Raw genomic sequence first — 15,617 nt, forward strand, 5'->3', positions numbered from 1 at the left:
GCGCGTTGCAGGTTTCAAAAAAAAAAAAAAAAAAAAATGTGCCTAGCCTGTGCAGGCAGGGCTTTCTCATCCGCCCGCCAGCACTATACCAAAAATACCACTAGTAGGCAGGAATATTGTCTGTGAAGGAGTAAAGAAGAGAGATGAAATATTTCTCCCAATGAATAGTTGCGCCTTTCATTGCGCCTAGGATTTCTCTACCCATGGTCTCCCCACTAAGCAATTCAGATTGTCAGTCTTTTTGGAGATCCTCTCCCTCCTGTCAGCTAGCGCTGTCAGAAAAAGTAGACATGATGTAGTTGTGTAGGCTGAAACTAAGTGCATTTTTTTATTTTAGGAAAAGAGTGTGATGTGAGGCTTGTCTGCATCACTCACGTGGCAGAGTGGAGACTGAGGCAAGCTGGAGGCAGAGAGCTAAACTAGCAGGGGCAGGAAAACTCCGAGACAATTATTTAATGTCATTCTGTTGATTAGGCACTGCATGGAAAAGCCAGTGGAAAGTGCTTCCAAAGCATCTGGAAGAGAAGCTTTGCCATTGCAGTCAGAAATAGGTGCACTAGACAGTGAGCTGAGAGGGAAAAAAAAAAGTAAGTACTACCATGTAGCAGAAGTAAACAGGCATTTCACATGCTTGTGTGAAAAAATCTCACAGTTAAAATTGCAGGTAAACTACCAGATGAACCAAAAGAACTGTCAATTACATATATCTCTATTTAAATGATTCATTCCAGGCACAACCTTGGTGTTTTCTTTGGTATAATTGGCTAGGCATGTGTATCAAAACTTGAGTATGCCTTTTCTTCTAACATCAACAAGTGGTTAACTTTACAAGCTGTTAGAGTAATAAAGCATGACAAGTTAATAAATATTTTCAAAGATGTTTTTGTTAAAACCAGAAACAGAAGTCAGCTTTTCACTACATAAACAAACAGCAAAATATACTTGTCATATAACCTAATCCACTTGTTTATGAACAAACGATTGCAAGTAATCACATTTTGATTGACAGAGGCTACATACGTAATGATATTCCAATACATCTGGATCCTTCAAACACTGCCTGAATACAGTGCTTAGCAGTATACATTAATGGGATAACAAAACGGAGTCACATGTGAGTATGCCAGCAAGCACTTTACGCAGCGCAGTTAATCAATGCCCTGGTAATTCCCCTTTACACCACCTCGCAGTTGTTTGCTGCCATGGCCACAGATCAATCCACGAACATCTGCATAATTTAGCTTCTCCTCTCGCTCCAGGGCTATGATGCACAATGAGCAGCTAGGCTGGGGTGTATTTCACCAACAGTAAATGAAATCTCATCTATATCTAAAAGTATAGGCATACATTTATCCAAGGTATTCAAAGAATCACGACACTGGGACAAGGATGCCTGCTCCCACTGCCAGCCAGGAACACAGAGTGAATTACCTCATTTCACAGCCCACACTGCACAAATTCACCAGCTGCTTTTCTTCAGGCAAGAAGTGAAGAGAGGAGAGAGCAAACCAGAACTGCTTATTGCCCACGCTTCCCCAACACAGCCAGAAATCCTGCCCTCCTGCTGCAGCTGGTGGCAAATCTCCCTCCAACGTTAACAAGGCCAGGATATTTTCAAGAACAATTCCCATAAAACGAAGTGGAAATCATGGGCTTCTTGGCACTGCCTGATGAAACCCTGCAGCCCGTGCCCCACAGCAAGCTTACTGTCACCATTTTGGAGGGCTCAGTCTTAAAAGCACCTGCTTTTTGCGTGCTGCAGGTGTGAAGATGTCAGCACGCACACCCCACACCATGCCAAGGAAGCGCTGCAGATCTTCACTCTTCCGCCAGCACATCTCATGGGCTCATCATCTTTGCCTGAGCACCAAAACCACATTTGTTGCTCTGTGTCAAGCAGCACACTCCTCACTCAAGTAGCATAATTTAACTCTTTAATCTTTGTACTACTAAAAAAACCCTTAAATCCCAGATAGATTTTTTTTCTCCCTTGAAGACTGCAGTCTGACACCATCATTCAAGAGACCTAAATATCCACCTAGATTTCTATTTCTGTCATACGGTGGCTAACAGAGCTTTGAACCATAATAAGCACACACTGGAAGATGTCATTTTCTAAATGCAGGAAGATAAAAATAAAGATAGTTTTAAGGCAAATGCCTTCAGTGTTTTCAGAAAGGTAACTAAAATTTACTCAACAATTTTCTTTTCAAAAGAAGTTTCCCCTCTTCAATGAACTGAAACTGTACAGTAATCCCCTGTGTCACTGGAAACATGCAATGAATACAACAGTAAATCAAATTTATTGCACGGGAACATTTTCTCAAAGCTTGCAGTTTTAAGAACATTGCAAAGCCCTGCACATGGCACAAAATCATATCTTAAAATTAAATTAAACCAGTAATGCTCTTCTTTGGGTTCAATTAGAACATTTTTAGGGGGCGTATTTATGTGGTCACTGCAAAGACACATGGCTGACTCAAATAAAGAGCTTTCACACTCCCTTATTTAAATTACTGCTTTTATGCTTTAGTTGCATCCACTTAAGAAAAGAAAATATGAAGCTGTGTAATCTAATAAATCTGATCAATATTACTAAAGTATACTGCTACAAATAGCTATAGTAACTACCAACATGCACGAGTCTCAAAGAGAAAAGACTAATGGAGCAGCCAAGTGCTGTAGCAATATGCTCTCTACACGTCTCAGAAAGCCTCGGCTGAAGACTGGGATGCAAATGGACTGTGAAGATGCTCTGGCCTGAAAGCAGACACATTTCTGTCACTCACTGGTTCTTACCTCTGTGGTAAACAAATGCCAAGATGGAAGAAACTATAAGCTGACTCATGATACTGAAAGTGATTTTCACAGCAAAGTAAAATTTGTAAGACTCAACCCTGCAACCAGCTGCCCACTGCCAAACTTTCTTTTGGCATCTTAATTCTTACTAGAGTCAATGGATTTAACGGTGGTCTACATCAAGGGTCTACTTGCGCTAAAATTACTGAGGAATGGGCACTGCCACTACCAGACTTCTGAAATTGCCCACTATAAGCTACCACACCAAGGATAGCGGAGGCACACGCAGAGCTGACAGGCTAGGTCCAACTTTTAATAAAAACATTGAAGAAGTATTAGCAGGAGATAAAGGGGGGTGGTGAGGGGGAGCTCTCAGGACTCCTTAACTCTGTAACAAATAAGATTTAGGAAAAAGTACTCCAAGACAGACATAGTACTGCTTATGGTGATAATTAATAAAATCAGTATCCCCATACTGAGCTGTTTATGCAGGCTAGAAGATTAGTTGCCAAAAAAAAAAAAAACGAAACCCAACATGATATTGCATAAAATTCTTAAAAAAGATAATCTGTCATCAAAGCCATGAGACACTGACGGACTGAATTCAATCAACTCCCTGCCTCCAGTCTACCCCCTTAACGTACAAGGCAGCAAGAATATTCAAGGTATTTGATCACAACTTTTAGACTACAGAAAAATCAAAGTAATAAATTAAAAGGGTAACTGTAACAGGAAAAGTAAATGAACGGCCTTCGTTAAAAACCCCAAACTACACTTCCCCCCCCCCTTCCTTCAAGACTTGCTCTCATTTCAGAGGATCTGTTCATCTTATGACCAGCTTCACCACTACAAAGGCAGTGAGCCAACAGGAGAGGACAATGTGGGCTGCTAGCAATAGGTGAACACCAAGCTGCTGGGTACTAAGCAAGCCCGACTTCCCATGAGGGGCTGTACTCTCAGCCTCACATGTGGGGAAAATGACCCACTCCTCCAGCCTCCTCCTCTAATACATTTCCACCACAGGCAAGAAAGTCCAACTTTAACCACACACAACAAGCAGAGGGCTGGTTGATGGAGAAATGACAGATAATGGCCACGTTCAACATTTTTCCTCCAATGGAAAGAATTATGTGGCCACTCTTCTCAGTAAACTCTTGGGAACATTAGTATCTAAGGCTTTTGTTTCTATTAGTTTTATTCTAGTCAAGGTCAAAAGATGAATAGCAGCATAGAAGAAGGATGATAAACGCAGGCAGACACAACTGCATAAGTCTCAATTACAAGGAAATAAAAAAATAGCATATGGGGGGATTTTAAAATATAAACTAGGAGCTAAGGGCAAAGCATTAATGGGCATGAGGTGCTTAAATCTCTCTAACATTTTTGTCTCCAGCAAGCAAAGCCTACCTTGCTAAGTAAGATATCAGACATTCAAGTCCTGATAATTTTTCATTCAAAACCACAACTCAGGAAAGACACTTTAAAAGTCCAAGTCCAGTTCCTCACTCCTGCCCGGAACTGCATATAATCCTGTTCACAAATTTATGAACTTCCTTCTAAATTACTAGACGACTTATTCCTTTTACCAGAAGACTGTTGGAGCTCCTCACTCTTGCAGAAACTCCCTTATAATTTCCAGATTAAATTTATTCATGGCCAATTTATATTCATTTGCTCTTATGATGACATTGTCTTTCACCTTAAATCAGGTTGTAAGGTCTCCCGGGCACTGACCAAATCTACGTAAGTATGGAGAGTCCTGAGCATAATAGTTCCCTGATCATAATTCAGAGCTTTGCTCATGATGACAATACAATAAATTACAAAAAATAGTTTCTATAGTTCCACTAGTCTGACCTCCTTCCGCCACATCTCGAATTAGTGCAAGTGCACTCACATGGAATCTGATCAAATATATCATGATGAAGCTAGGTGAGACTGCAGTCCTGCCCCACCTCTAGCAAGTTGCTTATCTGATTCTACAAGTACATTGACACTGCAAGCTGATGTTTTTATCTTGGCTGTGGAAAACTAAAGAAAACACAGCAACAAATGGGTAGAAAAGCACATCCCTTTTAGCATTAAAACTTTTGGTGGAAGTGAGTAACTCAACTCACATAGAAGTCTGGAAAACACACAAAAAGCAGTAGGTTCCTTCCTGCAGTCAGGATTCATATTACTAGAGGCAGGTCCTTCCCCGCACCAAAAGTCTTGAATTTGGGTTCTCGAACACTTTTGCTCAGAATAAACTAGTCATTCTTACCTGCAGTAGCATCAGCAATGATATACTGCCGGTCTAGAAACACTTATTTCGTATCCATACAAACAAACATCAGATCTAGAAACTTTACTGAACAGTAAAATTTCCCTGATACTTCTTAGTATAGATTTTGCACATCTGCTGTTTTGGCACCTTTGACCGTAGCGGTAGCATGCTTGTTAGTTACTCTACAGACCTATCTTTGTTAAGTTGGCACACTCACTGCCTGGGCATCCGGCACAGCGTGCCATGTGTTTTACCTTTTCTACACAAATGAACAAAAATTCCAGAAAGATTGCATATTTTCTGGATTTCTTTCATTATTTATTTCATGGAATAACTGGCCCGAGTTGCTTTCCTCACAACATTTTAGCTGCCCCGGCTTCGTAGAAAAGCAAGTTCCAACTTTGAACTCCAGTATTTAAACACAATTTATCACAATTCAAATGGCACTCGTAAAGCAACATACTTAAATAGCTCATGGAATAATCTCAAGAAAACGTTGTGCCTAGAATGTTAATAAAAACAACAAATAAATATGATTCTGTTTTCTGAATGCTGACAGAAAACTAACAGAGAAGTAAAGGTTAACAAAAAAATGAAGGACTGAACCTCCCTTTTAAATTGGTGAATCGATTCAAAACGCCAAGGACACAGAAAAGAATAGTAAGCAACTACTACAAAAATAAAGTTGCAGAAAGAAACAGGGGACTTCATAATCTAGCTTTTGCTTGCTTTCAATAAAAACAGATTCCCATTATCTTTCACAGTAAGAGACCAAGTACTAGATATTCAAAAAATAATGGGGGAAAAAAGTATTTATTTAGGGAAAAGATGGATAGCTTATAAGCAAAAAACTGTAAACTGGGCACACACATGCATGTCTATATGGGAGGAAAAGAGAGGAGAGGACAGATAATGACAAAAATCAGGGGAGTAAGCAGAAGCCTGGTTTGCAGTCGCTCATGAAAACAGTATCGGGAAAAGCAGGAGTATTTTCTCTCTAGTTAATGCAGTTCCAAAGGACTAAACAATTAGATAAGACCTACCTCAGAGAAGATAACAGAGATGTAAGAGGTATTTATGTAGATTCTTTATCTTTTTCATGAAGATACTGAAACACCAAAGAGAGAGAAAAAACAGACTGAAACTCGATCACTCACCCAAACACCTATAGGGAACCACAATATGCGGGTGACCGTTGCACTGCTTCCATCCCCTCTTGCACCAGTTCTGGATCGTAACTGGCTGGTTGGCTTCGACAACATTAGTGATTTGTAATTCAGGGTAGACCTAGCGTTAAAAGTATAAAAAAGACAAATGTTATCACAAGTATGCGCTCTGGGTCACGCAATATTGTTACACGTGTTTGTAACATGGATATCACAATACAGTACTCATTTTCCTATCTTCTCCTTCTTCTGCTGTGTATTACATTTACTTCATGGTATGAGTATGTGCACTTACCTAAAAAGCTGGTCTGTTTGTTCATCAGTAAAAACGTATGGCCGCCAGCTCAGAATACCATGGTGGTAACAGCTGGCTGTCAAAATATAACTTGGCCAGTTATACTTGCTTAAGCTAAATATCAACTAAACAGGTGTTTCATGGTTGACTAAAATACCCTCTCCTCCATGTCTAGGTTATCACTCTCCTTGCAAAACTGCATATATTGGGCCTAATCTCTGTACATCTAAAATCAATAGCATGCCTTTACGTTTATCTCAATCATTTTAACAAACCTCATAATTCTTTCCCGCTGCAGTCTGCACAGTATTAAGTCTGTTGAATCAGTTTTTCATATTTAGGTTTACATCACCAATATAAACCTATTTCCAACTTCCCTAAATTGCCGATATCAAAATCCTATCTGCTCTTAATACTGCAATACACTTCTACACCCACAACCATGCCACCAGCAAAGTGGATGACTAGTTTATTGGCAAGCCACAACTTTGATCAAGCTACATATTTGGCTTTTTATCTCCCTCAGTCCCTTTTTCCACCTCTCTTTAATTTTACTGTCAGTAATGGCTTATCTGGTCTCTCTTGCCAAGGATGGGTCTTAGCCACTGACCTTTTGTGCAGACCCACCTCCCAGCCACTTTCTATGAGTGCATCTACGCATGCATTTTGGTCCATCGGGAGCACATTACCTCACACTCCACTGCGGTTCACGCTGTGGAGGTGTTTCAGAGCACGCAAGCCAGACTCCTCAAGGATAAAACTGAATGGGAAGACATACTCCTGGAGCACACCCAATGGATGGTTAGTCCATGCCACCAGGCTAGAGCTAACCAAAGCAAAGCCTCCAAAGCGTGCCCAGCGTGGATGCTCAGCCCCTGCTGCTTCACTCCGCACTCCCAGCTCTCATCGCACCACACCAGTTGCTAGCACAGCCTATGGCTCTCGCTTTTGATTTTTCACATCGGCAATCTATCAGCCCTAACATCAAACTCGGACGGGACTAGTCTTCCTTTGCCTTTCCTCAAGCAGTCCTTACCAATTTCTGAGTATGTCGGATCTGAGGATTTAGGTGGACTGAAAACTACAGTCTACCCATACCTACCAGTGGAAAAGAAAAACAGAAATAGGAACAAGCCCGAGGAAAAGTAAGTAATTGGAGATGTCCAAAAACACCCTGCAGAAAAGGAACATAATCCCAACTAGAGAGAGCTGGGTCAAGATTGGGTGAATTCTGAAAGTCCAAAACCGACGCTTGGAAAACCACCGTAAGAACCTTGACAACCTGCCCCGAGGAAAAAGGATTCCTCTCAATCACATATCCCCCCCAAGCTCACAGCATCCCAGTGGGCCAGTGCCTCCTGGCACTCCCCTTACCAAAGGTTTAAAATGTAACCGTGGAAAAAGTGAAGCAAGCAGGCTATTTAACTACAGCTCAAGTAAAGTTTCAAACTTTAAAAGACACTGCTAAAAAACAGTACAGCCTTTTCAGATTTGAGATCAGTAGTCTTTGAATGAATGTGGCCTGGTCCACAGGCATCGTAACAACAGCAAGTAATCAAAGCATGATTGGAAACACTTGGGAAGAATTTCTTACTTTCATTAAGAGACAGGAAGGGGCTAGTATAATTGTAAAATTGAACTATATTACAGCTTAATGAACAAAACAAGGCCAGGTACAATAACAATGCCAAGGAAATTACTACAGAAAGAAATATTACTTAAACAATGCACTTCATGCTAAAGAGATTGAACATCAACGTTGCCTGCTATTACAAAACAGCATTTTTAATCAGATACCTCCTGCTTTGCCTAAGCACTCCACAGAAGCCATCTGATACGTTTTTGTGAGCTTCGACAGCACCCTCAGCTCACTACAACGGATGGTTAAAGCGTGTGCAGAGGCTTCAGATGCAACCTTCTATGTTAACCCAGCACAGGAGATACAGTTCACTTCAAGAAAGCCCACAGAGGAGAACTGAAAACTTAAGAGTGAAAGTTTACTGCACTCAGAAGATTGCAGCTTTGCTTTGTTTTTTTTGTCAGCAGCTGACCAAGGCTGATGGTCATCGCCCACATTACAAACATACCACCATTTTTACACTACTCACAGAAAGCGGCTCCAGAGGAACTTGCTGCTCCCCCTGCTCCATCAGTGCTTCAAATACTGAACTCTGAACTCAAACAGCAAGGTTGCAAATTCAAGGAAAGCTCCCCTTTCCTCTTCAATCTCTTTATCTTTTCCCTCAGGTCCCCTCAGTTCCACCAAACAGGTCTGCACATGCTCATGCTCTTGACTCTTGCCACAGCACTGCCAAAATGGATTAGGATGTTACCGTGGTGGGAGATTTCACACCTCAACTGCTGTGTAAATATTACACTGAAAGGCACCATAGCTGCCTCAAGAGCTAACAAGCAAGATGCAAGAGAAAGATTTGATTTTCTTTGGACACTGCCTTTAGTATCATCATGCTGCACTCTTCCAAGTTCATACGTCTGCAGATATCGCATCTGAGTAATTACAGCCCATGGTTATGTAATACTGGATGCCGTCACAAACCATGCGCTTGATATATCACCGTGTCACCGACACGTTCTCATCGGGGACATTTTAGCATTCCTCAGGGTTAAGTGTCACTTGTCACGTACAGAGGGAGTAAACGCCTTAAATGAAGACAAGTAAAAAATTTCACAATGGTTGGACTGGAAATGTTAAAAAAGGAAATTAAGGAAAAAAAAACCTCAAAGCAATTTATGCATCCCCAGGAACATGTACATACCTTTAAAACGATAGAAAATAGGATTCTGATCCATGAGAACAAAGACACACTTAATTACTTTCCTGAGGTGAGCTTCTAATGAGTAAGAGCAAACTATTACTGTGGACCCTTATTGAAACAGTAAGATTAGAGGGGTAAAAAATTAATATTTTATTTTTATTTTTGCTATTTCCCAAAACGACTATTTTAACTTCTGGTTAGTACAGTGGACCAAATTCTAAGTAGTTAACAGTATTTGTCAAAAGCACACAAGGATGAAGAAATACAAAGAAGCCTCTTCTTCTGTTTCTACATTAGCTACTAAACTCCTAATTTCCTCTGACAGCTCACACAAAGCTCTGTCCACCCTTCACAAGAGAAAACAGGCTTTGAATTTCATTATCAATAGGTTAACGCCAGCAACGCGTATGCGCTGAGGAAAGTTCCCCTCGCCAGACTTACATAAAGTATTTGCTCTGAATTGAAGTGGGACCTACTTAGTGGCACAGAAAAATGAGCCTCATATTTATTTATAGTGTCCCTAATGAGCCACTGGTCCTTCTAGAGAGTCAGAGCGAGCAGCGCTAGAAAGTTACAGGAGATCCAAACTTTCAACATTACCGTAACTTGCTGCAGAGTAATTCCTTTAATATATTTTAAAAGAAGCGGTGGAAGAAACAGAGGTGAATGTAATCTAAAAATTTTAACTGGCGATCAAAAGTTACTGCTAGATCATTTACTTCCATCTTCATTACTAAGCTTCCTTATATACCGACTTCAGAAAGAAAAATCTAAAAAGCCTCTGCACTCAGGCTACTCAGAATTTAATGTAATCTTGTTTACATTCATGTTTACCACTACCAAGTCTGATGACACGTGGATTCAGGACTAAAATGTGGACGTGCTTAATGAAAGAAAGGGCATTTTGATCTGCCTACATACAAAGGTGTTGATGATACAATGGTGACAGTTTTACGACAACCTCGTCAAATATGTGTTACCTAACGGGAGATTTGGGATTATTCTTAAACAAATCTGGGAAAACCAAAAAGATATGGAGTTGGGAGGCAGAGAAAACAATTAAAGCAATGAAGCGGACAGGCCACTACCACCGCAGCCGCCCCTCCCGCCTGTGAGAAGGAAGGAGACCAGCCGAGAGGCCTTTCGACATGGCCGGTGCAGGTGGATGGGTCCCCAGGCCCCTCGCGCACAGGGAGCGCTGGCCGCTCACGCAGAACAGGGAGGCCATTTCAGCAAGGGCCGGCTGGGGCAGCGGATGACAGCCACCGGCCAACGTGAGCTCCTCGCGGTACACTGCAGGCAAGAGGGAGGCATGGTGCCCAGGCACACGGGGAGGTGAGGCCCCTCCAGGAATACCAGGCCCAGTGGCAGGGGCAGCGGTTCAGGAGGACTTGGATACATTGGAAGGAGTTCAAAGAAGAGTCAAAGAGCAATGACGAGATCACATATCCTGAGTGGAGGAAGTGCTCGACTCCAGGAATAGTCTGTTTAGTACAGCCAAGCCTGGCTGCAGTTTACAACCACCTTCAGAAATTTAAAATTTGTGAACGTCTTAATTTATCACATAAATAGCTAACAAGAGTGAGTTGCTGAGTGTCGAGACCGAACAACTGTGACCCTGAGGGTGCTTCTCCAAGTAGCCTACCCACTAAGAGAGGTTTCTCTGTTAAAATGGGAAATGCCCACCTAACACGGACACTCCTACTCAGCCACCGCAGTGATACTTGGAAACACGTCCTACGAACGATGCTAGCCATCTTTGATGATTGCCCTGATCCATACAGAATCACAGACTGCTTGAGGTTGGAAGGGACCTCTGGAGGTCATCTGGCCCCACTCCCGGGCTCAAGCAGGGCCACCCAGAGCTGGTTGCGCAGGACTGTGTCCAGACAGCTTTTGAATATCTCAGGGATGGAGACTCCAGAACCTCTCTGGGTAACCTCTGCCAGTGCTCAAATACCAGCATTAAATGCAACTGAAATCTCTGAGAGAGACACTTTTTTTTTTTTTTTAAATCAGTCCCTGATACATGATTATATAAATAGGTTTCTCCACCTAGTCACACATGCTCAGCAGAAGCAAACGAACTCTGTACATCTTGGTGCAATCTTGAAGCAATACTTGAGCACAATCATATGAGACATAGTCATCTCTGATACTAAAAGACATTTAGATTCAAAAGCATAGTATTTCACCTCTTGATATCATTCATTATGCCCCTCATCTTCTAGAGTAACTCTGACTATTCAGAATATTGCTTCTTTTATCGTATTTTCAAATAAATTTCTGAAAGGTTTATGAGGTTAGCTGATGATTAGAAGGCTAGGGGAGCTATTTCAATTTACTTCTGCATTTTTTATTACACAATTAAGATAACAATAACAACAGAAATAAGTATATATAAATCTTGAAGTACTATCATAATGTATACGATTGGAATTAGTGGTACAGATTTATTCTTACTTCTGCTTGAACTTAAGGATCTTTTCCTGTATATTCCAAAAGCAGAATCATCATAGGGAAGAGAACAAGATTCAGTTTCAGAGTAACAAATGGTCTGAGTTACTAATGGAGTATGCTCCATCCATGGAAACCGTTAAATGGAACACACACACGCACACACTTGCACACACACACGTACACGCACCCCTTATAAAATACAAGGTGGTGTTACACTTTAACATGAATTAAAAAAAAAAAAAGAAAAGAAAAAAACAGTATCTTAAGACTAAAGAATGGAAGACGTAATCAGGAATTGGTGTCCATCTTCACCAACAATGGCAGAGAACCCGGGCAAGAGGAAAAAAAAAATTGTTTAAAATTAAGGTGCAAAATTAACATGTAATCAATTGCTATTTTTTATTTAAACACCTTAGTATTTTTCTCCAAAGTGCATCCCACATCAGTTTGAATTCTGACTGTTCCAAAGCAGAGATGTGTATTAGTTTAACTGCCACCAAACGCTGCACAAGTCTGAAGTGGACACATTTTCTTACTAATATTTCTTTCTATTCTTTTTCCTTAATCTTTCAGTTGTTTGATGTACCTACTCATGATATCTTGGCTTAAATTAGATCACACATTTGATTTCTAGATCTTCCTTTTACCCTAAGCGTCAGCACCTGGCACGGCAAGACTTTGAAGCCAGCTTGAATTCAAATGTAGTGCTCAACTCTACTCTCACAATGAGAAAAGGCTGCTCAGTCTCTCTGAAAGCACATTGTCCAGTCTCTGTGCAACATGCCACTGAAGAACTGGTGCTAATGCACCCCAGATCTGACAGGTATTTATGAGCTGGCATTCTGCTTGAAATCTGTCTCAGGCAGTCAGTGACAGTATCTATATTAAAAACTAAATGCAAGACTGACCATGGAATATGGTCTAGAATAGGAATATTCATACAGATAAAAGAAATGAAGAAATTACTGCTGTAAATAGAACAAAAATTAGGGTGGTTTTAGCAGTTGCACCTTTAGCAACTTGAATGATTTGAATGCTTTGATTTACTTAAAGAAAGGGGAAGATAACTCAGACTATTGTTTGATTACATCCAGACTCTCCCTGCCTGCTCTCCTCCCACACCTTCCCCCCAAAAAGGAAAAAAAAACAACCAAGCAAGTTGGTCTGTGGACAAGTTTCCTTCCAACTGGACCATGCAACTTTGCACTTTGAATATTCTATACTTAAAATATCAATGTTACTTTGAGAATGAGAACTGTTCACAGAAATTGTCAGAGAATTTGCTTATTAAAACTGTAAACAAAAATCACGGATGTGACACAGGTAACTATTTACCTCTGCGCTTTAAATGGACAAAGAAATTTTTTTATCACTTCACTGAAGTAGTCTGCAAACAGTTACTGCAAGCAGAAAAGAATACACACATCTAATAACCAGTGTTTAGGAAGACTGTGGTCTTAAAACTGCTTGTGGAAAATGTCCTTTAGCAGCAAGCATATCTGAAGGGTGGCTAAACAATGCTTCAACTATGAAAAAAAGCCTTCACTTCCAGATTAACAAATTATAGTTGGAGCAAAACTATTTTTATTCCTTTCTAGAGTATATCTTTAAATAAATAAAATCCTTTTAAGGATTTTCCTGCCAGAGGGCAGAAAGCAACCTACATGTTAAAACCACAGAAAGAAACAAAAGATCAGCTGCTTCCCAGTATTTTGCATAGATATGTTACTGAAGAGCAGTAACAAGCAGACACGCTGCACTCATTTTTCAAGAGTTTGGTATGTCCACACAGAGGAAGTATACAATAACGATTTCTGTGTGTCCATGCACAGTATCTCTGCAAGCTTTCCAGTCTATGACTTCGGAAGCAGCGACGCTGCAGAGTCCCAGCTGTCCCAGATCAGCTGCAGCAGTACTGGCATCACACGAGCAGCAATGACACAAGCACAGCCAACCCTGAATGAAATACCCTGTTCTCAGTCTTGCAGACTGATCTGCAAAACAGGCAGCTATACACAGATTCAAGTTATTATACATGTCTCATATCAAAATATTCTAGTTTATTACTCGTTTTTACAACTACTTTTCTACATTACTATAGAGGATCTTAGTACAAGGTAATTTTGAATCTTCATTGATTAATATCTAAACTCAGAATTGGCACTTGAGAAGCATGAATTTTTGAGTCACTTTTTTTTTTTTTAACTTTCTGCTACAAAGTCATGTAACTTAAAGGCTAAAAATGATGTCAAACTAAAAACCTCCATGAAAAAAAGAACATGAGCCTCAAACTCTTGTGGAAAGACTGTCCCTTGAACTCTCTTATTTACAAATAAAGGAAAAAAAAGACATTACATTGCACACACTTAACACATGCAACTATGGATGCTTATTACCTTTATACTCCCACTCACTTCAACCAGCTGTCCTAATTTTTTGCCTGTTTCTTCAGCAACTGCTGGCCCAAGTTACGATTTTTAACCATTGCTTTGTGTGCATCTGCTTTAGCCATAACTCTTGATTAGACGTGTAGGCTTACCAGGTGAAACAACACTCACTGTAACCATAAAGCACAGTAAACCTCTGGTACATCAGCTCTGCAGTCCTCTCGCATGGACACAGAGTTGTTAGAAGCACAGGCATAACCCCTGTACCAAATCAACAAGCGAAGCAGAGAACAGAAGCTGTGCAAGCTTTAGAAAGATTTTAACACACCAACACAAAAACCATGCTACGGTGGTCAAGTTGACTACTCTGGAGAGCCCCTGAGGTCCAAAATCTGCAGACAGCAGCTGTTGCGTTTCACAAGAGATGAACCGTACATTGCCACGCTGGCTCATCTCCCAGCCACCACATCCTAGTGTCTTCTACTTTTCCCCAGAGTTATTATGCAGGAATAGTGCTGTTCTCCTTCTGGCTAACCTATCCTCAGAGAAAGTTATGAAATATGAACTGGGCTCTCCTTGTTACCAAGTCAAAGCAAAACACAGCTGCACTTCACCTAGCACTGCAAATATCCGGGTACTTGAGTGTTTACAGTCAGCGCTGCCTAACGCAAGCCTGCAGCTCTCCCCATGGCAGCCCCCTGGCCGGGAACCATTACCCCTCCAGTCCAGTCCAGACACTCCCCTGGTCAACAGAAACACCTTTCCTTCTCTGCCACGTCTCTGCTGCTTCAGCTACGCCCTGTCATGCCTGACCAAACCCAGCCACTTGCCCCTGGCTTTCTCAACCACGCAGGCACTTCTACACACAGAAGCAAAGCTACAGGGCTAGTCGGCATCCCAACTTTTCCTGCCGTTCTCTGTAAGCCAAGCAACTCCTTCACTCACTCGAAGAGAACTATGAAGGGAAAGTCAAACCCAGCACCAGCTGCACTGGAGCAGTTTCCAAATTCGCTGTCATGGGCCAACCTGAGAAAGAGCAAGGTGACCAAGAAGGAACAGCTCTGCCCCATATCGGAAGTCCCAGCTATCTGCTTCTGCAACTTAATCAGCGTTAACATCTCGGGTATTTGCACTAATTTCCAGCTGCCCCTTGGGAAGAGAGAAACTTTTAACCCTGCAGTTTAAAAGAAAAGTAAGCAATCCTTAAAAGCAAAACCACACCCTATTACTTAGAGTAAATAAATAATCCCAGGCTGGGTGTCTTCCAAACTAGCCAGAGAATTATTTCTTTTAATTCAACCCTGAGGACAAGTTTCCAAAGATATAATACTTCTTATCTTCAGCCACATCACCTAGCATCCACCCATAACATCCTTCAGTTTTTAATGGTTGCAGCCTCACTAGCTATCTGGGTCAACCCTCAGCCTCATCTAGGAGTTTCACATATTGCTCTTAAAACTATTTCTT

At 41.2% G+C, this 15,617-nt stretch overlaps 1 protein-coding gene across 2 annotated transcripts in view; it reads right to left on the reverse strand.

Annotated features, from left to right (window-relative positions):
* The window catches only part of APP (amyloid beta precursor protein), a 194,194-nt gene that overhangs the window by 157,816 nt on the left and 20,761 nt on the right, over positions 1 to 15,617 (reverse strand). For both annotated transcript variants that reach the window (XM_019473070.1, XM_009282925.2), the window contains exon 2: positions 6,223 to 6,352. In XM_019473070.1, the coding sequence (XP_019328615.1) occupies positions 6,223 to 6,352 (130 nt within the window). The remainder of the gene's footprint in view (positions 1 to 6,222; positions 6,353 to 15,617) is intronic.

The sequence above is a fragment of the Aptenodytes forsteri genome, unplaced genomic scaffold (genome assembly GCF_000699145.1).
Source record: "Aptenodytes forsteri isolate BGI_AS27 unplaced genomic scaffold, ASM69914v1 Scaffold2, whole genome shotgun sequence".
NCBI classification, from domain to species: Eukaryota; Metazoa; Chordata; class Aves; order Sphenisciformes; family Spheniscidae; genus Aptenodytes; species Aptenodytes forsteri.